This window comes from Heteronotia binoei, chromosome 12 (genome assembly GCF_032191835.1).
Source record: "Heteronotia binoei isolate CCM8104 ecotype False Entrance Well chromosome 12, APGP_CSIRO_Hbin_v1, whole genome shotgun sequence".
NCBI classification, from domain to species: Eukaryota; Metazoa; Chordata; class Lepidosauria; order Squamata; family Gekkonidae; genus Heteronotia; species Heteronotia binoei.
The window spans coordinates 1,681,348-1,705,875 of record NC_083234.1 but is presented as its reverse complement, the minus strand read 5'-3'; the positions used below and the strand labels follow the sequence as shown (position 1 = coordinate 1,705,875).

The following is a 24,528-nucleotide window of genomic DNA, read 5'->3' as shown; positions in this document are numbered from 1 at the left end:
TCAACTGCGCCCGCGTTCTTTGCCCAGCCTGGGAAGGCAGCGGAGGGAGGGCGCGGGCAGCTGGAGGCTCCCAGGCGGCAAGAGAACCGTGTGTGTTGGGGGGGGGGGGCGGGCTCCCGCGGTTGGACGGACTGGGGCGAGCGCGGCCTTTCGAGGGGGGGCAGCAGCAGCAGCAGGCCGAGGCGTCCGGCCCGGGCGGGGTCGATGCTCAGGAAGTGGGGGGGGGGGTGGGAGGCGTGGCGGGGCGAGCCGAAGGGCAGCCGCTCGTCCGGAGCGTCCTGGCTGGGCTGGCCGAGAGGCCGCCGCTGCTCCTGTCCGCCCGAGCCCAGCCCAGCCCCCGCCGGGCTCCGGGGCATGGGCAGAGAGCGCTTCTCCCCAGCCGGCCGCGCAGCCTGTGCGTGCAGCCAACGGCCTGCCAGGCCCGTCCCCCGCTGACGGCAACCGCGGAGACCCCTCCCCCGCGCCGCCGCCAGGAGCCCCCCCGTCCACCCCGGCGCGCGCCCCCGCCCCGCCATGCCCGAGCCCGCGGCACGCCCAGCCCAGCCCAGCCCAGCCAGCCGCCCGTCTGAGTGGAGCGAGAGGGGAGGGGAGGGGAGGGGAGGGGAGCAGGCAGGCGCGCACGCACGCAGCAGCCCACCCCGCCAAGCAAGCGCTCTCGCCGCCGCCGCCGCCGCCACCCCGCCGGTAAGCCTTTGCCGCCCCTCTGCCGATCGGCCTCCTACCCCCCCCCATCCCCCGCTCGACGACGGGGCCCGGCAGCGCGATCCGCGGGCGGGAAGCGGAGGGAGTCTGGCGCGCAGCCGAGCTCCATGGGGGGGCGGGGTGGAGGGGGCCGGGGGGCTGAGCCCCGCCCTCCTGGCCGGGCCCGCGGGGGTGGGGGTCCGGGGTGTTCCTGGGCAGGCTGGGGCTGGAGGCGTCGCCGCCGTCGGGGCTGCGCACGTGGGCTGTGGGCCGCGGGGCGCGCACGTGCCTGCCTGCCTCTGGCACCTGGGCAGCCTCGGGATTGGCTCCGCTGTTGCCATGGCCACTAGGTTGTCTAGCGACCGGCCGTCGAAAGTTGCACCGCCTTCCCCCCCCCCCCCGCGACGTTGGCGACGAGCACGTGCCGGCTCCCGAGGGGAGGGGAGGGGAGGCCGCGGGGGGGGGGGGTCCCTGGCCACTCTGTCGGAGGGCGTCTTCGAGGGGAGGGGAGGGGAGGGCGGCCAGGCGGTGGGGCTGGTTGGGGCCCTCTCCGGGTGCCAAAGCGCCGCCAGCGCAGGCCGGCTCGGGTTCCCCCCGCGGCGCACCTCGCAAAACCCCCCTGGAGCTACGCTTGAAACGCAGCCCCTAAGGGGGGTCCGGGAGGGCTGACTCGAAGGGGGGGGCCTCAGCGGCAAGCAGCAGCGCCCCCCCCGCCACGCCCAGGCAGGGCAGCCAGAGCGCAGGCCGGCGGGGGTGGGGGGTTTTGTGCGGCTGTAGTGCATAGCCGGGGTGGGGGGTGGGGGGAGGGCTTCTCTGGGTTGTGTGGCTCTCCTGGGCAGCCCTCCTCCCTCCTCCGCCCGCTGCTGCTCTGGGATTCCCGGGGGGGGGGGGGGCCGAGGCTGGCGCTTGGGCCGCAGGAGACGAGGCAGGCTGGGCTGGGCTGGGCTAGGCTGCGCTCGGGCCGAGGCGTCTGGGGGTGTGCCACGTGCTGCTTGTGGAGGGGGGGCGGGGGGAGGCGCTGCGTGCAGATGTGCTGGAAATAGCCGCTGGAAGAGGAGGCTGAGGCTGGCTGCCATCTTGTGAGACTGCGAGGCTGCAGCGAAGGCTGCCTTCTTTGGCACTGGCGCGCGCACACGTCCCCCCCCCCGCACATGCACCCGCACACCCGCCTGAATCACCCGGCTGGCCAGAGAGGCGCCATGAAGCACACCCGGCGGCGGCGGTGGGGGGGGGGAGAGAAAGCGGTGGCTGCTTCCAGTCAAGCCTGGCAGAAGAGGGAGCCTTCCCAGGACGCCTCCTGGGGCCCTTGGCGTCCCCTCCCCGGATCCCCCCCCCCGTGGGTGGGGGAGGATTATTTCATTCTTTCACCAGGGGCCCTTCCCCCACCAGTAACCCGCAGGGGGGAAATGGATGGGAACTTGGATCCCCCCCTGCAGTGCAGGCAAAAGGGGGGGGAGTAGCAGGAAAGTGTCTGGAGGGACAGAGTGGTGGGCGCCCTTTCCGAGCTCTGCTTCTGTGAACATGGGGGAAATCCTGCTTGGAGCTACACATAATGGATAGGCAGTGTGGGTGTGTGTGTGTGTGTGCTTTGCAAGCCCCCAGCCTGGAGAATGGTTTACAGTCTTAGACTACTATAAAGCGCATAGCTCTGATGTGACTTGGGCCAAGCCTGAAAAGCCAGTGTGGGGATGGGCTAAGAGGCGTCACCCTTTCCTCTTTCCTGCTCCTGACATCTCCATCTTGCAGGAGGGGGCACTTTGGAGCTAGAAATGGCAAATGTGGGGGGGACATTTATTGTGCACCTTCAGGTTCCCTCTCAGCCTTCCAGAGGCCTCTTCTGCACCAGCTCCCCCCATTCCCCAAGGTTCTTGGGGTGCTTTTTGGGCACCTCTGTGTAGCAGCTTCTGTGGTCCTGCCTGGATTGGTGCTCTGATCTCGAGGCGTCGGGCTGCCACTGGACGGCTGCTAGTGCTGAAATGCACAGAGCAGGGAATGTGGGCTTCTCTGGTGTGGTTTTTCCCTGCCCACCGTGAGAAGAGGGGTCCTGCCCTTTCCCCGTGGGGGCAGGCAGTTGCTGGGCAGAGGAAGAGGAAAGAAGAGCTCCTGTTCTTTGGCTGGGCATAGGGGGAGTTCAAAGCCTTCCTGCTTGGAGAGTGAAGGCCCCTCCCCCCACCTGGTGAGGGGTCAGGTGTCCTCTCTGGGGGTCCAGGAGTGTGGCTGGTATCAGGCCCATAGAAGGTGCAGGTGCTTCTGGGGCTCTTTCTTTACCTAACAGAGGGGGGTGTCTTTTGAGCTTCCTCTGTCTGATAGGACCTCCGCTTTGAAAGTATTGGCCACCCCATGCAAAGCCCTTCCTGGCCTTTGGTCCCTCTCACTTGAGAAACCACCTGATCCCCTCTGCTCTGCCAAGACAGCTTCTGTCATCTGAGCAAGGCCTGGCAGCAACAGCCCTTCTCCACTCTCCTGACCCCCCGCCCCCCTTGTGGAAGGGTCAGGGAGGCTCTCTGGCTCTGAGGAAGGTATGCGCAGGGGGTGGGCAAGATGGTGCTCACAAGAGCTCATCCACTGTTGGTCTTAAAGGTGTCTCCCCCCCCCACACACTCAGACGTTGTTCTCCGACTGAGTTATTTGAGATGGCCGTTCTGCACCATGCAGAAGGATTCTGTGGGGTCATTTAATGCCCCTGCTCAGCCTTGTGCTTGGCTTCACTCCAGTTTTTAGGCAGCTGGTGGGTGCTGCTCCGACTCGCATGGCTTAATGAGTGTCCCGCCCGGCCCGTTGTCCTCACGCCTTCCTTCTGCGTGATCTGCCTGGAGTACCCGTGAGAAAGACCGTCTATAAAATTAAAAGAAAAACCGGGTGGGTTGGTTTCTTGTTTTGGAAAATGGGGCAAATTCATATGTAAACACTGAGTCTGCAATGAAACCTGCTTCTGAAAAGAAAAGTTCACTGACATGTTCAAAAATGCTGACTTGAATGGAAATGTCCGTTGGGTGTGAGGAGGGAGGAGGCACAGCAGCGAAGTTGGGCCTTTTTGCCCCACCCCCACCTGTTGGCTCTGGGTGCCCTTCTGTCTGTCCGTCTGTCCGTGGGGCTGAGTGCAGCCAGCCCTTGTCTCCTGGGCAGCCACAGCAGAAGGCCAGGAAGAGGGGGGGTGGGTGGGTGGGTGGGCAGGGCAGAGAGAAAGCAGCTTTGGAGATGGCCTGGTTTTGGGGGGGGGGGGAAGAGCAGGAGCAGAGAATGGCCCCCTGTGCTGAGAGTCCCCTGCACCCCTTCTGCCTGTCACAGCCTCCGGGTGCAGGAAGTTGGGCTTTCCCTCAGGAGGCTTCTTCCTACAAGGAAGTTGCAGTCGTCCCCCCACCCCCAAGCATCAGTCCCAGAAGAGTGACAGACTGCAAAGCTCAGTGATGCATAGCCGCTGCGTCCCCTCTTGTTTGCGCTCATCGAGTTGGGTAGCTTAGTGCCAGCCTGACTTTGGCAGGCAAAGTGCTGTATGCCCAGGGGTGTGTTTGTGTGTGTGTGTGCGCGCGCGCGTGTGCACACTAGCGGAAGACTTGTCTGTCCGGTCCTGCTAGGCAAAGGATCCCCTGCTAGCTGGTCCACCCCCTTTACTTCCATGCCCAAAACAGGGATGGAAAAGTCCTTCCAGTCCGTAGAAGCCCCCGCCCATCCTTCAGTGCCTGGCTGAGCAGCTGGCTTCGGACTTCCAAGGGGAGGGGTTTTCTTCCTGGTGTGCTCAGAACACTACGTGAAGGGAACTGAGGCAGCAGCAGCAGCCACTAAAGACATGACAGGAAGTTGTTTGTTTGTGCTCTTCTGGAGAGTGTGTATGTGTGCGTGCGTGATGAAGGGAGATGCCTCCATAGCAGCTTCTCTTATGGATAGACCCTGAAGAGTCTCCAGAGGGCCTGGGAGCTCCTAGCCATGGGGCGGGGGGATGGGGCATCAGAGACCTTTCCCTCTGCATCCTTGTGGTACCCACTTTTTCCTTCAGGTGAATGAGTGGCAGAGGAAGACTTAGGGCCATGACATTGGTCCCGCCCCCTCTGATCTTTGAGGCTCCCTGAGAGGAGCAGAAAGCCCTGCTGTGCTGGCGGCCAGCCAGTGACGTGGGAGCCCCCAGAGAGAAGAGTGCCTGTTTTGGAAGGCTCACTTTGCCCCTTGGAGTGGCGCTGTGTGATGGGAGCAAGCAGGAGAGGCGGCCCCACAACAGGAATGTGGGCCCAAGGCCAGGAAGGGCGTTGTAGGTACTTTGAACGGAACCTGGTGACTAATCGCTGACCAGTGGAGCATCTAGAATGGGTGCCACGTGCGTGTTCTGTTTTCTGCCCCAAATTAGCCGATCCACAGGCATCTGTGCCAGCTGGCATTTCCGAGTTGTCTTCAGAGGGAGGCCCGTGCAGAGCGCATTGCAGTAGTCCAGCCTCAAGATGATGCTAGCCTGGGATCCAGGCTGACAGATCCACAGAGTCAAGGTGGGGAGGGGGGGCAGAGCAAAGCTGCTGCTTTTCCAGCTGCAAGGACGTTCCTCTCCAGCAATAATGCTAAGGGGCTCTTCACTCGCTCTGCAGGGGTCAGCCACACCACATCAGAAGTGGGGGGCCACATGTCCTTCGGTGCCTCGGCCTTCCCAAGCAACAGTAGCTCCTCTAAGTAGCTGTGTCGCTGCAAAGGGACTTCAGGAACAGAATGGAAAGGGACATTGCTGAATTACAACTCTTGGAACAAACACCCCCCCGCCAGGACTGAACAGGACTATGGGTTTCTTGTCACATATGCTAAACTCATCCTCAACAAGAAGGACTATACATCATAGAGTTGGAAGGCTCATCTAGCCCACCCCCCTGCACAATGCAGAAAACTCACAAATCCCTCCCCCTAAATTCACAAGATCCTCATTGCTGTCAGATGGCCATCCAGCCTGTTTAAAAACCTCCAAGGAAGGAGAGCCCACCACCTCCCGAGGAGGAAGCCTGTTCCACTGAGGAATCGCTCTGTCAGGAAGTTCTTCCTAAAGTTGAGCTGGAAACTCTTTTGATTTAATGTCAACCCATTGGTTCTGGTCTGACCTTCTGGGACCACAGAAAACAATTCCACACCCTCCTCTATAGGACAGCCCTTCAAGTACTTGAAGATGGTGATCACATCACCTCTCGGAGACCTCCTCTCCAGGCTAAACATGCCCAGCTGCTTCATAGGAATTAGTCTCCAGAGCCCCCACCATCTTGGTTGCCCTCCTCTGGACCCATTCCAGCTTGTCTATATCCTTCTTAAAATGTGGTGCCCAAAACTGAACACAAGACTCCAGGTGAGGTCTTACAAGAGCAGAGTAAAATGATACCATGACTTCACGTGATCTGGACACTACTGTTATTTGCCTTTTTAGCCACCACATCATACTGTTGACTCATGTTCAGCATATGGTCCACTAAGACCCCTAAATCCTTTTTGCACATACTACTGCTAAGACAAGTCTCCCCCATCCTATAAACATTCATTGGATTTTTCCTACCTAAATGCAGAACTTTACATTTATCCCTGTTAAAATTCATTTTACAGGTTTTATCCCAGTCCTCTGCATCTTTATCCATTTAATTCCTTTTTTGAATAATGTACTGGAATAGTATTTAGAACAACATATAGTTGTTCAGTCCCCCCTTAGCCATTCAAGTACAGCAGGCAGGCTGCGGTTCAGAGCCAGCACCCCATCAGCCGGAGATTTGGAGGGAGGGATGCAAAGCTGGGTGTCAGCAGCATACTGAGAACAGCCCCCTCTGCAGCCATGGATGATTCCCCTGAGGGCTGAATCACAAGAGGGAAGGGACTGAGCCCTGAGGGCCTCACTGATGTCAGCGAGTCTCCTACAGCCACCCTTGGAGTTGGACCCACAAGAACAATTGGCATCAATCCAAAACTCATCCTTACATCCTTGAACATGAGAGAAGCCGTATCGGATCAAGCCAATGGCCCATCCAGTCCAACACTCTGTGTCACACACTGGCCAAAACCCAGGGGGCATCAGGAGGTCCACAGCAGGGCCAGAACTCCAGAAGCCCTCCCATTGTGGCCCCTCAAGCACTAAGAAGACAGAGCATCACTGCCGCAGACATAAGAACATAAGAGAAGCCATGTTAGATCAGGCCAATGGCCCATCCAGTCTAACACTCTGTGTCACACAGTGGCCAAAAAACCCAGGCACCATCAGGAGGTCCATCAGTGGGGCCAGGACACTAGAAGCCCTCCCACTGTTGCCCCTCCCAAGCACCAAGAATACAGAGCATCACTGCCCCAGAGAGTTCCAACAATATGCTGTGGCTAATATTCACTGATGGACCTCTGCTCCATATGTTGATCCAATCCCCTCTTGAAGCTGTGTATGCTTGCAGCCATCACCACCTCCCATGGCAATGAATTCCTTGTGTTAATCACCCTTTGGGTGAAGAAGTACTTCCTTTTATCTGTTCTAACCCGACTACTCAGCAATTTCATTGAATGCCCATGCGAATTTTGTAGTTTGAGAAAGAGAAAAAAGTACTTCTTTCTCTACCTTCTCTATCCCATGCATAATCTTGTAAACCTCTATCATGTCACCCATCAGACAACATTTCCCCAAGCTAAAGAGCCCCAAGTGCTTTAATCTTTAATCATAGGGAAAGCATTCCAACCCTTTAATAATTCTAGTTGCCTTTTTCTGCATTTTTTCCAATGCTATAATATCTTTTTTGAGGTGTGGTGACCAGAATTGTACACAGTACTCCAAATGAGACCGCACCATCGATTTATACAGGGGCATTATGATACTGGCTGATTTGTTTTCAGTTCCCTTCCTAATGATGCCCTGCATGGCGTTGGCCTTTTTTATTGCAGTTGCACACTGTCTTGACATTTTCAGTGAGTTCTCTACAATGATCAGTCTCCTCCATTTCACACCCCATCAGTTAGGATTTTTGGCCTCAATGTGCATTACTTTGTGTTTGGCCATGTTGAACCTCTCACAGTATGAGTGGGCTTTGCGACCAGGTCAGATTGGCCAGTGCCTGTGGTGGGGTGTGTGTCCGTGTGTGCTGTGTCGCCTTTCCCTGATCTGGCCTCCATTGGCGTGTCCCACCTGAAACAGGTGGCTCTGCCCGTGAGTGTGTCTCTTGCCCTCTGTGAGGTGGCCTTGGGAGGCGTGGATGGGCCTCCCGTGTCTTGGAGGAAAAGCTCCCCCTTGCCAGAATGCCCCATGGTTCATGAAGGACGGTCAGAGCACAAGTGGTCAGTGCTGCACCTTCCCCAGAAAAGGGCTTGCTTTAGTTATTTATTTCACTTATTGACATTCGGCTTTTCTCCTGCCCTCTCCGCAAGCGGACTCAGGGCGGCTTACAACAGTCGTTTACACAATTTAAAACAATAAGAATAAAATCTATAAAACATTAATACAGTTAAAATTTAAAAACTATTCCACGGTGCTGCACCATTACTATGTTGGCGGTTCTGCTTTTCAGACGGTTGGTGTCAGGGCAGCTCTCGCTCAGTTTAAGCATCGAAGGCTGTGTGGGTCTGTCTTGCCCACACCCCCCCCCCCACTGCTCAAGGGATCTGGAGCAAGGTGCCTTCAATATGTGCGTGACATTTTTCTCTTTTTCTCTTCCGCAGCTGAGTCGGGTGAGTTTGTGGTGAAGGAAGGTAAGGGGATGCATGAGGACCAGTAAGCTGAAACTAACACAGACAAGACTCAGCTGCTGCTGGGCAGTGCCAGAGACAAAAGAAGGGGCCGTGGCTTGGTGGTAGAGTGTCTGCTGCACACGCAGAAGGTCCTGCTTCATTCCCTGGCATCTCCACTTAAAAGGTTCAGGTAGGATTGGAAGCGAAAGGCCTGTCTGTCCAAGTGGGCAGGGGCGGAAGATGGCTGGGCGTGTTCATGGGGCAGAGCTGCTCAAGGAGTGTCCTGGGGGGGGGGTGTTGTTGGTGCTCCCCCCTGAAGGAGCAGCTTCCTAGCTTGGGGCAGGGGGGTGGGGCTGCTGGATCCTGGCCTACAGGTGTCTTGGGGGGCAGGGAGCACCTTTCCCCGTGTTTCATTCTGGCACGCCAGTCATGGCCATTCCGCCAAAAGCAGGAGCTGGCCACAGAGATCTGTGCTGTGGTCACATGTGGGCTAGACTGCTGCAGTGCGGGGCTGCCTTTGAAAGCTGTCTGGAAGCTCCCATTGGCCCAGAATGTGGCAGTCAGGCTCTTGTGGGGGGCGGGATCTCCCCTCCTGTTCCCAGGCAGACTTCAAAGGGCTGCTTCTGACCTTTAAGGTCCTTGAGGGCTGGCCAGGGTGTGTGTGTGTCCCTGATCCCACTGGTTAAGCTCCTCTTCTCATACCCCTGGCAGCAGGCGAGAAGTGCATGGCAGTCAGAGACAGGGCATTTTCAGGGGTGGCCCCTCTGGAGGCTCATGTGTGGCCAGCCTTGCTCCGCCTGCCTTCCCCTGCTGTCAGGACCAAGCCGGGGCTTCGCTTGCCATCATCAGTGGCAAAGGGAGGTGGGCTGAGCTGTGATCTTCCTTGGGAAGGAGGGGCTATCTTGCAGGCCTTCACTTAGCTGAGGGGGGGCAGGTAAGAACAGGGCAGTCCAGACTCGAGACCAAAGCCCCCCCTCCCCATGCTGACCATTGTGTGGGGCGGGGCGTGGAGGGGCTGACCCAGGCTCCTGCGTTCTCCTCCCTCCTCAGGCAGCCATGATGGAGCCCACTCTGATCTTCCTTTGCTCTCTGCTGCTGCCTGTGGTCTCCTCGGCAGATGGTGAGTGCTGGTTTTGACCCCCCATCCTCCCAGATGGGCTGCTTTCCATGGCTCCACCCCCCCTTGTCCCTCCCTTCTTGGATGAAAGGCTTTGTGCTCCTCCCCCGGAGGCTTCCTGTTGCTGGATGCATTTTCTTGGGTTTGGCAGGCCAGACAGTCTGCTCCAGGAGGCTCAAAAGCTTGCCCCCCCCCCAACACACACACTGGTCCAGGGCGGAAGGGGATCCATTGCCTTGAGGCCCAGGTGTCCCCCCCCCCGCCCCAAGGCTGTCCTGAGCTCTGGAGCCAAAGGGTCACGTGTTGCTCCCAGGGGCCTTTGCGGGTCCTGCTGCGCCCTCGAGGGGTGTGTGCATGGGGCAGTGCGGGGGCGGGGGGGAGATGTCCGTGTTCTGCCATCTGGGGCCCATGAGTGTTTCTCTCTGATTTCCAGTGGCTGATCAAAAGGAGGACAAGGACCCCTTTAACTATGGTGAGTGTCGGCCTCTGCAGGGGGCCTTTCTCTTCTGGCCGTGGCTCCCCCTCCCCTCCCCTCCGGGTACGTAACGGAAGCCTCTCCCGCTCTTCTCCCCAGACTACCAGACCCTGCGGATTGGGGGCCTGGTCTTCGCGGTGGTCTTCTTCACCGTGGGCATCCTCCTGATACTGAGTAAGTCAGCCAGATGGTCCAAGGCCAGCAGCCAGGCCCGGATTTTGGGGGGGGGGGGCCCATCAGCCCCCTGCTCTCCGTTCCGTGGGTCCTCAGAGAACATGTACCCTGACACACCCATGAGTTCTGGGAGGGGGCAGCAGCAGCATCCTCCATCCTGGGCGGGGGGGAGGCTGCTCCAGGTGGCCTGGGGGGGGTCTGGGTGGGTGGGTGCAGTGGCCTGCTCTGCAGATGTGACCCCCCCCCCAGCCTGCAAATCCATGACCTGCTCTTCCTTCCTAGGCAGACGATGTCGGTGCACCTTCAGCCAAAAGCCACGGTACGTGCAGGGGGTGGGCTGGGACAGCCCCCCCCTCCTCCTCCATAAACCTGAAAAAAGACCCGGAAACATGCTTTGGGCACTAAGCAGAGGTGTCAAGCTCATTTTTTAAGAGGGCCAGATCTGACATAAATTTCACTATGTCAGCTGAGTCATGAGTGCTGTAAAATGTAACATGAGGTCCTGGAGCAGGGCTGGCCAAACATGGAATAAATGTCAGATGTTTGAGAGCCACAAGGCAGACATGCAGGAAGGAAAGAAAGAAGGCAGGCAGGCAAATAAATGGGAGGAGGAAGGGAGAGGTGGGAAGGAAGCAATTTGAAATGCATTCTCCAAGCTGCTGGCTGGCTTGGCTTGGAGAAGTGATTGAGAGAGACAGATGCCTTCTCCAAGCTGGCCAACGGGGTGGTGGGGGCCTCAAGAGCCACAGTTTGGCCACCCTGTGCTGGAGATTATAAAGGTGGTTTCCAATGCTGAATGGCAATAGCAAGCTTGACTGGGTTAGGTATGCTATGTAGAAGGGTAGTAGGATTGGAGGGGATACCAGTATGGCAATGAGACAGGAAACCGAGGTCTCACTTCAGTCCAGGAGGATGCAAAGAATGGACATTAGTCTGACATTAGGAACTACAACATTCAGAAACTAGGGGTGGGGGGGAACATTTAACCTTCCAGGACATTCAGTTGCTGATGTAAGAGCAGCAGCAGTTCTCTTACAAAGGAACTTCGGAGGGAGATTAGAAAGAGAGGCAGCTGATGGGGCTCAAGGCAGCCTCCAGCACTGCCTGCGGTTGTCATTTGGCATCAGAAATTGCTCCACTCTCCCAGATAGCAGGACCAATCGCTCCACTCTCCCAGATAGAAGGACCAATCGCTCCACTCTCCCAGGTAGAAGGACCAATCGCTCCACTCTCCCAGGTAGAAGGACCAATCGCTCCACTCTCCCAGATCGCAGGACCAACTGCTCTACTCTCCCAGATAGAAGAAAGGACCGATGGACTCATATTCTAGCTCAGTTGGGTCAGCTGTAGCTCTCATAGAGCTTCCTTGAAAGAGCTCTATCAGCCCCACCTGCCTCAAAGGGTGTCTGTTGTGTGGGGAGAAGATATAGGAGATTGTAAGCCGCTCTGAGTCTGTGATTCAGGGAGAAGGGCGGGGTATAAATCTGCCGTCTTCTTCGTCTTCCCCTTCTTTCTCCCCCTCCCCCCCAAGTGTGAGTGGGTTTTTAAAAATGCTCCCGTGCCTTGCATGGGGGACTTCCCTGGGGGGCTGTGGAGGGTGGAGGCCAGTCTGCTGAGCTCTTCTTCTGGCGTGTTGTCTGCTCCCCCCTCCCCTCGCTCTGCTCCTGGGTCCCCTTCGCAGGGGCATGGAAGCAGCCCAGGAGAGGGGAGGGGAGGGTCTGAGGAGGTGGGGCTGGAGCCCCCTGGCCTTGGGCAGGCTCCCCCCCATCACCACCACTTGACCTCTTTGCAGGGTTGTTGTGAGGGTAAAGCAGAGGAGGGAGGAAGGATGCTCAAAGCTGCTTTGGGTCCCTGTTAGGGAGGCAAGTGGAGCGTAAATGCCTAAATAAAAGGACCCCCCCTTGCCCCATGGAAACGGTGGCCCCCCCAAAGACGCAGCTCAGCCCCTGTCCTGTGCTCTCTTCTCAGGGCTCCGGGAGACGAGGAGGCTCCAGGGGAGAACTTGATTGCCTCCAATGGTAAGCCCCTTTCCTTGGGGGGCCCTCCCATGGCCTCTCTCAGGGCCTCTCCAAGGTCTTTCTTGCTGCTGCTGCTGCAACTGTGGCAGTGGGGGGGGTTTCCTGCCCTGGGGGTGGGGCTGGAGGAGCAGGAACTTGCAGATTGCTGCAATGTTATAATGCTGTCCTGAAGCTCTTGCTCAGTCACGTGCCCTGGGTAGCCATGCCCTTTGCCCACTTTGGGTGGGCACTGTCTCGCTGCTGGGCTGGGCCTGCCACCCACCCCTGCTTCCGGGCTGGGAGAAGAGCAGGGGGACAGAAGTATTGCTGAGTGACGCAGCAACATATAGAGGGCAGCAGGGCTGTTCTGTAGCAGGGACGCCTTAGCCCCTGATGTAGCCAGTCCTCCTGGAGCTTCCAGTAGGCCCTGTCCTGAGAGCCCTGGAAGCTGCAGCAGGGGGTGTGGCCTAATAGGCAAAGGAGTTCCTGCTACAAGAGAAGCCCTGGTGGTCAGTGAGAACCCAGGTGTGACATCTGCGTGCCAGATGTGCCCCTTTGCCCCAGGTGGCGGTGGTGGCCTGGCATTACTGCCCCACATGCTGCTTGAGCTGCTGCCAGGTGCTGGGGCAGGGGAAATGGCCACGATGGGGGTGGGATTGGGGGGAAAGAGACCGGCCATGGTGCTGGGAGCATGGGCCGCTTCCTGTGGCAGCTGAGGCCCCCCCTTTGCTGAGGTCAGGCTGGCAGGGGCTCCAAGAGGGCTCTGGGGCTAAAGGAGGGCTGCCACACCAGATGGTCTCTCTCTTTCCCCTACTTGTTGCATTTGGCACGAAATGGGCGAGAGGGGAGGGAGGGGATATGCACATCCTAGAGGCCATTGGTGAGTCCCTTCCCCACCCCCACTGCATGCCCCATAATTAGGAGAGGCCGTTGGGGGGGGCCTTCCAGAGGAACATCTCCTAACAGAGCTGCTGCGGCTGGTCTCTTGTCATTTTTCTCTTTCAGCCAGAGGAGCCCCCAAGGCAGAGAACTGAGCTCAGGCTGTGAGGTGAGACTTCCACAAGGGGCGGGGCCAGGGCGGGCTGTTGGGGGGGGGGGGGTTACCCAGCAGGCATAGGAGGGCCTGGTCCTACTACACTTTTAGAGGCTCACAAAAATTTCTTTTACCTTCAGAAGAAAAAAAATGGACTTTTAGGGTTGAAGAAAATGTTTGTTTTTCTCACATCAGAAATAAATGAAATTTCAGGGCTCATGAAAGTCTATTACATTTTGCCTTAAAGAGAACAAAATTAAAATGTTGCAGGATGTAAAGTTATATCGCAAACAATTTTAAGATTGATAGGAAGCTGGTGGGGGGCCCACGGAGGCAAAAGTTCCCACAGAAGTCATCCCGTGGCCCGAAGGGGGGGGGGGTGTCAAGAACAAAGGAGGGGCTCCCCCCCCACCCCCTGCCGCACCTCTAGGCTCCTGCTGTTGCTGCCTTCCGGAAGCCCTGAGTAGCAGAGGGCTTGCATAGCTCCACAGCCATTCCCCTCCATGCCCTCTGAAGGTGCCCTGTGGGCTGGACTGCTGGAAGGTGGGGGGGGGGCCTGCTGGAAGGTGGGGGGGGGCCTTGAGCCCAGCTGCTTCCCATCTCCTGACCTGTTCCACCCCCCACCCCCCAATCCGGCCCTACCGGCTGCTCAGTCTTCCGAAACATCCAGATGGTCAAAACTGCCAGTGGGAGCCAGGCCCTTGGTGAAGAAGTAGAGATCAATCCTCCCCCCTCCCCCCGCCCCATGTTTTGTCCTTGCCAGAGCCCTTGGTCCCTTCTTCCCTTGGGTGGGGGCCTGTCAGGGGCTGGCTGGCTAGCAGGGACCCCCCCTTACCCAGCTAGCAAGGAGGCAGCTCTGCCCTTCCTGGGAGCTCTTCTGGCTTCCCTCTGCCAGGTGGGGCTTGCCTCGAACTCTCCCCCTTCCCCACACAGCCTGGCTCTCAGCTGGTCCTGCTGCATTCCAGGCAGGCGGTCATCCAGTCCAGCCAGGTGGGGAGGCCTGCCAAGGCCCAGAACAGACCCTTCTGTTTCCAGGAGGAGGGGAGAGAGCAGTTGCCACTTGCTCCTCACCTGCCTTGGCAAATGCCGAAAGAGGGTGGAGTTTAGGGAGGATGTGAGGTCACTTCCAGATTCCTTGCTAGGAATTTCTCCTAATCTCTATGGCAAAATCCTGGGGCCAGGGGGGAGGCTTTTGCTTCTTGGAGGGGGGAGGAGGGACCATGCAAATCAAATGCCCCCTGTGTGTGTCCCATCCTCCAGGCCTCCCTTTGGGCAAGGGGAGGGGCGAAGGCGGCATGGCCCCCCCCTTCATCCAGCTCCTCCACTCCTTCTCCTGCAGACCAAGAGACCAGAGGATGGACAAGTGGACTCCCCGTGCGAATGGCGTGCAGAAGCGCAGAGGCGAGGGCTGTGGGGCATTGGGAGGGGCCGCTGAGAGCTCTAGGTCCTGAACGTTGGTTCTGTATTTCAACCCCCCACTGGACTCCCCCTCCCACCAGTACCGCCCCACTGTGTAATGTTCATATATGGTGACTGTTGACTCCACTTTGACGTTGTGTTTGTCTGTTCCCCGTCCCTTTCCTCGTGATGTTTCCATGTGGTGCCCCCATCCTGTGAGGACGAGCAAATGAAGGAACAAGGGGGTTTGGGGGGGGGCTTGGGGGCGCTCTGCTCTGGGCTTTGGCAACTGCACCAGGGTGGGGGCAGTTCTCCTGGGAGTTTAAAAGCCCCTTTCCATGGCAGAAATGCTGGTGAAATCCTGAAGTGCCCCCGGGAGGAGCAGAGGACCTGGAGGAAGGAAGAAGGGTGCGGGGGCTGGGCCCAGAGAATCCCACCAAAGCCCCCCCCCACACACAAAGGCACTCCTTTCTCCCCTTCCTCTGGATCATTTCTTCAGCTAGACAGGTGAAGCAGTCCTCGCTCCTCCCCCCCCTCCCCTCCTTTGACCCGCACGGGGTGGGGGACACATAGTCTTCTGGGGGTGGGGGAGGAGGAGAAGGCTTTGTCAGAAGGAGGGGACTCTACCCAGCCTTTGGCAGGCTGAGAAAGGGAAGGGCAACCATAGGGCTCTTTTAGCCTCTAAGCTCTGCAGGGCCTTCTAAGTCTGGGGCCCTTCTGAGACAACAGAAAGCTTTGAAACAGGGCTGCCCTGAGACTTGCTTTCCAAATGCTCCTTGGCCTGAAGGTTTCCCCTAATCTCTAGGGAAGATATTGGGGTCAGGAGGCTTGCTCCCCAAATGCTCCTTGGCCTGAAGGCAGAAGTGCTTATTTCTGCAACCCCCCCCCCCCCCCCTGCAAGATTCTGCCTGCCAGGTCACCTTCCCAGAGTGTTTTGCACGACCACATGAGAACTTCGGGAAGGGCCAGGCTGGCGTGCAGTTCACCATGCGGGCGGACGCAGGAAGTCCCATTCCCCAGGCCTCGTCTGGAAGCCAGCCTCATGGAGGGAGTGTTCTCTGCCCGGATGGGTTGGGGGGGGGAGCAGGAAGGCAGAGCTACCTTCATTCCCCTCCCCCACCTCCTCGTCTCCCTCCTGCTCTAGGTCACAGGTCCTTGACTGAATGAAAGGAACAAGTCCCAGGTCCTATCCTGCCTCTCCCCCCTCCGCCCCGCCCGGTGTTTGCTGTGTGGCCACCTGTCCTCTACTCCCTCGTGCCCTTCTGTTGTGTCTGTGGTGTGTGCACTTGGTGATCATCATTGAAAACCCCAGGTAGAAAATGTCCAATCTGTAAAAATGTTGTAAACCCGAAAGCCAAATGCACCGCTGTGTTTTTATCTGAAATAGGCAACCTGTGTGTGCAGCTGTGACAAAGGACTGTTGTATTTTGTGTTGTGTTCCAAAACCCAAGAGAGAAAAGGCATAAAATATCATTTCTACTTCATTGGTTCTGCCTCGTCTTTGCCACGCATTGCCGGATCTTGGCCAGGGCTCACTCTTTTGCTCTGAGGTCGCTTGGAGCCTCCTTGGGAGGGGGGGCGGGGGGCATTCCGGGTGGGGCTTCTTCAGGGTCTTCTCTGCACAAGTCTCCCCTTGGGCTCCTCTCGTGCCAGCAGCTGACGTGGGGAGTCTCGGAGTGAGTGAAGGCTGGGCTCAGGTGGCCACACCCCTCCAGGTGAATCTCAAGGTGCTTTTCTCTGGCCTGCAGCACCCCTGCCCCCCCCGTCCCATCGCCCCAGTCAGGCAAGGACAAGGCAGCAGGACCTTTTTTCAGAAACCCCCCCCCGACCCCGTGCAGGCCATTGCCCTCCCACCCAGCCCCACCCCCGGTGTCCATGGGCCATCCCTCCCAGCAGTCCCAACCAAAGAGAAACCCGATGCGGAGGTTGGCATCTGCCCGCCAGCCTGCCCTTTGAGATGGCAGTCCCTCGGTGGCCTTCGGCTGGCAGGGCAAGGGCGTGGCCTCATCCCACAGAGTGGTCAGCAGGGGGTGGGGGGTGATGGATGGCCACCCACTGTTTCCTGGAAGGGGAGGGAGAAGGGGAGGGCCCTGCAAGAGTTCCAGAAAAGTTCACGGGTGTTTCTCATACATGCCCCCCCCCCCCACTCCTCTGCACTCAGCTGGATTCTCCGGGCAGCAAGAAGGGGTATGGTAGGTTGGCAGTGAGTCCCTGGCTGGGGGGCGGGTGGTGGGGGGAGATCCTTTGCAAAGCCAGTGGGCAGGAGACCCCTCCTGGTGGGCAAGCCTGGGAGAGGCCACAGGCTGGAGAAGGGCCAATGGGAGGAACATAAGAACACAAGAGAAGCCATGTTAGATCAGGCCAATGGCCCATCCAGTCCAACATTCTGTGTCACACAGCGGCCAAATATATACGCACACACACACACACTGGCTAATAGCCACTGATGGACCTCTGCTCCATATTTTTATCTAAACCCCTCTTGAAGGTGGCCATGCTTGTGGCCGCCACCACCTCCTGTGGCAGTGAATTCCACATGTTAATCACCCTTTGGGTGAAGAAGGACTTCCTTTTATCCGTTTTAACCTGTCTGCTCAGCAATTTCATCGAATGCCCATGAGTTCTTGTATTGTGAGAAAGGGAGAAAAGTACTTCTTTCTCTACTTTCTCCATCCCATGCATTATCTTGTAAACCTCTATCATGTCACCCCTCAGTCGATGTTTCTCCATCATGGGGAAGCCATGGGGAAGTGGCGGTGGGCATGTGGGCCCCGCAGCAGTCTTTGGGCGGGCAGGTCTGGCTGTCGAGAAAACCCCGTTTGCCCACCAGAGCCTGGAAGGAATGGGGAGGTCCCTTTGGAGAAGCCCCCTCTGCCCAGCCCCCCCCACCTGCTGCTGCTGCTGGAGGCTCTCCCCTGAAAGGGCTCCAGCTCAACCAGTGTGACTTTCTCGTTCATTGGACACAAGCTGGGGGTGGGGGGGATGCCTGGAGGAGCTTCTTGCATGGCCTTGTGCACAGGGCAGGCTGGGAATCATGGCCTTAGGCTCATGGTGGTTGCAGCTGCAGGGCCAGCAAGGAAGTCTTCCTGCGGCTCAGCTCCTGTCCCACGAGGACAGCCTCTCTGCCTCCAGGCTTGGCTCAGGTGGGGCAAACGTGGGGCCTCTGCAACCCCCCCTCCCCGCACCCTCCTTCAACCTCTGTGGCGTGTTCTGGCCCTCCAGGGCCCACCAGCCTCCCTGGATCTGGGCACTCTCTGCCACGGCTGAGCTGTTGCGGTTCTTGTTCCCAAGACTTGTGGTTGGAGGGTGTGTTATGGTCACAGTGAAAGAAAGACAAGCTGGCCACCCATGCATTCTGACAGATGCTGCCTTCTCAGGAGGTGAGAGAACGCAAGGGGAGACGATCAGAACAATCCACAAAATTTCAGTAGACATCAGCCTGTTGAAACATGATCATGCCAAGTACAGATAATAAGACAGAACTGGTGGTCACAATTCAGAAACAAGAAATAGGTATTACAATTCAAAACACCTCCTTCCATAGGAAGCATAAATCCAACAAGAGAGTCTTCTGTACTCCTTCATATAACAGTGTCCAAAAGACCTCCAAAAATCCAAAGAGGGGCAGAGAACGTCCCAGAGAAATTTCTACCACCGACATGTCCTTCCCATGTTTCAAAACAATTCATTATGCAGCTGAAAAATGGAGCTACAACATAACAATGAAGAGAAACCAAAGAGATTTGGAATACATATATTCCAGTGCATCTATGAGAATATCACATCCTACAATCACATATTGTACTCTCCCCGATTTCCACATTACTTGAGACCTGAGCTTGCCTAGAGTATCTCTTTGGTTTCTACTGTCTCTTGGGTTCTGCGCATGGAGGCGTCTCAGGCTCAGTGACAAGCTCTTTATTAGGAGTAGCACACGGTCAGCCTGCTGGGGCCACATCTCTGGGTTCTTGCGCAAGCACATCATTGGATCATTCAAACCCGTGGGGGCTTGTGATTGGTCCAGGGCTGCAGAGCTTTGGGTCCTCCTGCCCATTGTTCCCAAGTCCCCAAGCTCAGCCCGTATGGCTCCAATGAGCCAGGCAGGAACTCCCAGAGTCTTCCCTTGAGTCCACATACATAGCAGTTTCTTTCTTTTCACTGTTACATTGTAGTTCCATTTTTCAGCTGTGCAACTGATGAAGAATTGTTTTGAAGGCCAGTTGGGTGTAGTGGTGAAGTGTACGGTCTCTTATCTGGGAGAACAGGGTTTGATTCCCCACTCCTCCACTTGCACCTGCTGGAATGGCCTTGGGTCAGCCACAGCTCTGGCAGAGGTTGTCCTTGAAAGGGCAGCTTCTATGAGAGCCCTCTCAGCCCCACCCACCTCACAGGGTGTCTGTTGTGGGGGAGGAAGGGAAAGGAGATCTTGAGCCACTTGGAGATGCCGAGATTCAGAGTGAAGGGCAGGGTACAAGCCCAGTGTCATCTTCTTGTCCTTCTTCCTCCTTTCCAAGAGTGCTCTGACCGTTGCTTCTTTCCATTTCCCCAGCAGGGAGGAGGCTGACCCAGGGACCAGTCGCACATCCTGGTTAGCAGGGCAACAGTTTCACCTTGGAGTTGCTTAAGGGCTGCTGGGGTTTGCCTCTCCATCACGCCCCCTGCCCCGCCAGACCTGGAGAGGTGGCAACTTTCAGCTTGTCTAGTGGTGTTTGAATGTCAGCTCAATTCGACACCCTTCTCCAAAACAAGGGCTCCGGTATGGACATGTCCCTGTTTTCGCAGTGAAAAGGGCCACAAAGAATTCATCCCAGTTCTCTGCCGTCTCCCTTAAGCAATCCTTTTGCCATCCAAGGGCCAACTGAAGAAGAGGAGGAGGAGAAGAAGCGGATTGATATCCCACCCTTCACTACCCGAAGGAGCCTTGGAGTGGTCTCCAGTCTCCTTTCCCTCCCCCTCCCCACAACAGACACCCTGCAAGACAGGTGGGGCTGAGAGAGCTCTGGCAGGAACTGCTCCTGAGCAGAGCAGCTCTGAGAGAGTTAGGTCCCTCCGGCTGGTGCATGAGGGAATCAAACCCAGTTCTCCCAGACAAGCGCCTGTGCCCTTGACCACTAGACTAGCCTTCCTGGCGTTTCCCCTCCTGATCCATCGGAAGAGATGCTGGTTGTGGCGGACATGCTTTGAGTCACCTGCTCTCCTCCGTAGGTCTCTGCTGTTGCCCCTGGCCTCGCCCAGCCCTAAGGTCAGAGTTGCTCCCCCCCTTGACCGGCTGCTCCGGCCCACCCCTCTGGAAAGCTGCCTGCCTCCAGCACACCTTCGCCTGGGGGCCCCCTCCGTCTCCCAGCAGCCCCCAGAGGGGGGGGGGCCCTTCGAGTGTCCCTCCGGGGTTGGGGGTGGGGTGGGCTCGGCTCCGGCGGTTCTTTGGCACCCCCAGCCCCGCTCCGTCTGGCAAGTGCTGCAGCCACAGGTTCCAGCCTGTCCTGCCCGCCGGCCAGGCCGGCCCCTCGTGACTCTCTCTGGGGTAACCATTACACGGCGCGGGTTAATGGTTAATGGGGCTGGCTGGTCCCCCCTTAAGACCGGCGCCGCCTGATGCGCCTTCCCGCAGCAGCCCCAGGACCCGAGAGGAGGACGAGAGGCTGCCATGGCTGGCGGTGAGCGAGCGGCTGCTCCCTCCTCGCGCGGGGGGCTGGGGGGCTTTTCCTCGCGGGGGGGGCTGGCAGGTGTGCCGCCCTCCTGCCCTTGCCCCCCCTCCACCCACAGGACCAGGTGGCCTGCCCCTCCCCCCCCCTCGCCCCCCGCCCGCGGGTTGCACAAGACCGGGAGAGAAAGGCAGCTGAGAAGGAGGCTTTGCGGGTGGGCCCCCCACGCCCTCCGCCCCCGCGCTGCCCGCCCCCCACCGCCGAGGGGAAGAGGCCCGGGGGGGGGGCCAGGCCGGGCTCCGAAAGCAGCGCGGGGAGAGAGGCTGCCTCCCCCCCCCCGGCTGGGGGCACAGCAGAGGGCAGCTTGGGGGCCCCTCCCCGGCAGTCCAGCAGAGAGCGGGGGGGGGGGGGAGGCTGGGCGGCTGAGTGCCCCCCAGGCAGCCAGCGCTCCTCCCGGTCCGACAGCGGCGAGGCGGGGGGGCTTCAGGGGCCGCCCACCAGCCAGGCGGAGGGCAAAGCAGGGCCTTCCGGTCTGGTGGACGTCCCCAGCCAGCCCCCCCCCCCCCCCAAGAAGGCCCATGGCCCCCGTGACCTCCCCCCCTCTTCCTTCCCAGAAACTTCCCCGGAGGCGGAGATGGCCAGGTTCACTTACGGTAAGGGGCAGGGGGCAGCGGGGGTGGGGTGGGCTCGGGCTGGCGACCCCTCCCTCCCCCCTCCGACGGCTGCTCCCTGGGCCCCGAGGAGCCCTCCCTGACCTCGAAAGAGTGCCCCCCCCCTGGGCAGGACCCCCGGGCCGGGCGGGGGGGGGAGAGGGGAGGGCGCCAGGCTCAGCCGCCTCCTGGAAAGAAGCCCCCCGCCCAGATCACGCCCCCTCTTCTCCCCTCCCGCAGACTACGAGGCCATCCGGAGGGGGGGGCTCATCTTCGCGGTGGCGGCCTTCCTCGTCGGCCTGCTCGTCGTGCTCAGTAAGTGGCGGGGGGGGGGACTTCTGCGGGGGTCGACGGCAGGGCGGGGAGAGACGGCGACCAGGCCCGAGCAGGGCCGCCCTCCCCTTTCCCGCCGCCGCCGGGAGAGCCCGGAGCCAAGCGCCATGGGGCGGGGCGGGGCGGGCGGGGGCCGGCGCGGAGGAGTAGCTGCCCGCCTGTCTGACCGTCTTCCCGCTTGCAGGCCGCCGTTTCCGCTGCGGAGGGAAGCAGAAGCCCAGGTGAGGTGGGGGGAGGGGAGGGGGGGAGGGGAAGCGACGGGACGGGACGGGACTGAGCGGGGCTCTCCTCTCCTCTCCCTCCCGCAGGCAAGCCGACGAAGAAGAGCTCTGAAGCGCCGCCGCCAGCCCCGCCTGGACCAGCCCGCTCTCCCGACTGTCACTGCCTGAGCGGCAGCCACCGCACCCCCCCTCGCCCTCGAATAAAGAGCCCGCCCGCCCGCCCGCCCGCCTCCTCGCCCTTCCTGCCGCCGCCGCCCCCCCAGGAGCCCCGCTGCTGCCCCCCCGGCTCCCCCCCAGGGGGCTGCCGCCGGATCCTCCCGCCTCCCCCCCCCTTTCGTGCCGGGGCTTCCCTCCCGGGGCTGCGCGGGGGTCCGCCTGCCTGCTGGGGCGCGGGAGGGGGCTCGCTAGTCCCGCGAGGCAGAGGCGCCACTTCCCCTGGCTGGCCTGGCAGGGCAGGAACCCCCCGGAGGGAGGGAGGGAGGGAGGGTCACGCCCCGCCCCCAAGGCTGCTGCCTGCACCGGCCGCACTTCTTCAGCTGCAGCGCCGTGGGAGTGCCCCCCCCCGCCCCGCGAGAGGGCCAGCAGCAGCAAAGCGGCAGGGAGGCGGAGGCAGGCGAGCACCCAAAGCAGCTCGGTTTAGCCCGCGGCCACTGGCTTGGCCTTCATTCCTGGCGAGAGACGCAGTGAAGGGAGGAAAGACATCAAAGATTTCAGGTTTTCACGGCTGGTAACATCATTAGGGTTTGTAGAACCTTTCGGGATCAAGTGCCGTGTTCTACTGGAAGGAAAACTTTCTCCAGTAGAACACTGCACTTGATCCCGAAAAATCCTACAAACCCTAATGAAGGAAAGACAGACCTCCAGGCAGTGACGGGTGGGCAGCTGCGCCCTTCTGAATTGTGGGCTGGTGGGAGAAATAACGATACCAAAATCCCCTCCTTTATCTCCTTCACTGTATCCCACCCCCACCCCCAAGTTAACCCAAACACGTGGTGACCCTGCAAACGGAGCAGCTTCTTCCCGTTTGGCCTTGCATGTCCCTCAAGCAGTCCTTCCTTCCCCCCCCCCCTGCCTGCCTTGCAGGGGGGGGCACTTCCGCTGAGAGCAGGTGCCCACAAAAGCTTCTACCTTGAGTACAATTCTGTTGGTTTCACAGGTGCCACTGCTGGAGTCAAACTTTGCTCTAACCCCTGGGCTAGTTTCTCTGAATTCCCAGCTTGCTGGCTCCGTTTCTTAAAGTCCACTTCTGGTCCTTTCTTTCCTTTGTGGAGACCGGCCTTTCCTCTTGCATTTCTGCAGCAAAGAGGTCTTGGGAAGAACTCAGGGCACTCCATGAAAGTGCTGAGCAGTCGGGTTAGAACGGATAAAAGGAAGTCCTTCTTTACCCAAAGAGTCATTAACCTGTGGAATCCACTGCCACAGGAGGGGGGCAGCTCCAAGCAAAGACAAGGTCCATCCATGGCTCTTAGCCACAGGTATAGATGGGTATAGAAGAGTGCAGAGTGGTCAAGCTGCAGTCGGAGTCCTCTGCTCACGACCTGAGTTCAATCCCAGCGGAAGCTGGTTCAGGTAGCCGGCTCCAGGTTGACTCAGCCTTCCATCCTTCCGAGGTCGATAAAATGAGTCCCCAGCTTGCTGGGGGGAAAGTGGAGATGACTGGGGAAGGCAATGGCAAATCACCCCATAAAATGTCTGCCATGAAAACATTGTGAAAGCAACATCACCTCAGAGTCGGAAACACTGGTGCTTGCACAGGGGACTACCTTTACCTTTATAGATGGAACACTGTGTCTGGGGCAGTGATGCTCTGTTTTCTTGGTGCTTGGAGGGGGGGCACAGTGGGAGGGCTTCTGGATTTCTGGCCCTGCTGATGGACCCCCTGATGGAACCTGGGTTTTTTGCCCCCTGTGTGACACAGAGTGTAGGACGGGATGGGCCATTGGCCTGATCCAACTGGGCTTCTCTCTCTCTGATGTTCTGATGGGAGAAACAACTCTTTGAAGGAACCTGACAGGCCAAAGCTGTGAAAGGCCACAGAAAGGTGATTTGCTGGCAGGTCCTTCACCTCCTCCTGCCCCACAACGCCCATCCTCTGACTCCCTTGATAGACCTTGCCCACCTATTTGAGGACTGACAGGAAAAATGAGAAAATCACCATTGTAAATCAAAAGCAAAGAAGTCCCGGGCGGGGTGGGGGTGGGGGGAACAGCTAAACAGAAGTGACTCATGGTCTGAAGAGCCCTCTGCCTGGTGCCAGGGAGTCTTCCCCAGGTGTGGAGAAAGGCCTGCCCCCCCTCCACCGCATGGTGAGGGACCCCTGAACCCCAAGCATGGAGGGGAAAGGGATCCTGTACCAGAGACCAAGCAGTCTCCCTCCTGGGTCTGAAAGGGCCCCCCTGCAGCACTCGGAGGCCTCCAGAAGCCCCACAGCCCCCCTCCCTTCTCAGGGAAGCAGAAGTTCTTCTCAGGATGACAGAGAAGGTGTCAGGGGGAGGGGAAGGATCCAAGGAGGCTTCGCAGAATCCTACAGCTGGAAGGAACCCCCAGGGTCATCTAGTCCAGCCTTCTGCACAGTGCAGGGACTTCACAACTACCTCCCCTCCCATGCATACACCACCAGTGACCCCTGCAGGCTCCACCCCCAGAAGATGGCAAAAAACCCACAAGCCCTCCAGGCCCCTTGGCCAATCTGGCCTGGAGAAAAATTGCTGCCTGCTTCAGCGGGGAGGGTGGGATACAAATCTAATAAACTAACTAGCTAAAGCGGCACTCAGCACTTCCCTGGGCATGGAAGAAGGGGTCATGAGAACTAAACACTGAGGCAACCCTTCCTGCCCTTGCTGTCAGATGTTATTGGATATTCTTAGAGAAAAATATTATTTAGCAGAGCTAGAAATTAGCAGCGCACCAAAGAATATTCAGAGAACATGTGTGTGCGTTTAAAAGAATATGATTGCTTTACTTGAAACTACAAGGGAAGGGTAAACTGGGAAGAAAAACAGAGAAATAACGAAACGTCTGGAAGGAAAACTTTCTCCAGTAGAACACGGCACTTGATCCCGAAAGATTCTACAAACCCTAGAGAAATAACAGATGCTTCCTGCATCTTTACAGTTAGAGAACAAAGCTAGGAAAGATTTCAGGTTTTCATGGCTGGTAA

At 58.6% G+C, this 24,528-nt stretch overlaps 1 protein-coding gene across 1 annotated transcript; it reads left to right on the top strand.

The window, feature by feature from the left end:
* The first annotated feature begins 615 nt into the window (after nt 1–615).
* Nucleotides 616–21,590, top strand: FXYD6 (FXYD domain containing ion transport regulator 6). The gene is made up of 14 exons (XM_060251624.1): nt 616–684; nt 8,320–8,518; nt 9,379–9,448; nt 9,879–9,917; nt 10,020–10,094; nt 10,377–10,413; nt 12,063–12,112; nt 13,097–13,124; nt 19,728–19,908; nt 20,116–20,176; nt 20,779–20,817; nt 21,055–21,129; nt 21,332–21,368; nt 21,456–21,590. The coding sequence occupies exons 3-14, from the start codon at nt 9,385–9,387 to the stop codon at nt 21,478–21,480; spliced, it is 711 nt and encodes a 236-aa protein (XP_060107607.1). The 5' UTR covers nt 616–684; nt 8,320–8,518; nt 9,379–9,384; the 3' UTR covers nt 21,481–21,590.
* The last annotated feature ends 2,938 nt before the right edge of the window (nt 21,591–24,528 follow it).

Bases quoted from the DNA above. Each gene is read 5' to 3' on its own strand.
- FXYD6 (XM_060251624.1), top strand. From the start codon at position 9,385: ATGATGGAGCCCACTCTGATCTTCCTTTGCTCTCTGCTGCTGCCTGTG. The intron at 12,113-13,096 runs GTAAGCCCCTTT...TTTCTCTTTCAG, and splicing joins GAACTTGATTGCCTCCAATG to CCAGAGGAGCCCCCAAGGCA. The intron at 20,177-20,778 runs GTGAGCGAGCGG...CTTCCTTCCCAG, and splicing joins AGAGGCTGCCATGGCTGGCG to AAACTTCCCCGGAGGCGGAG.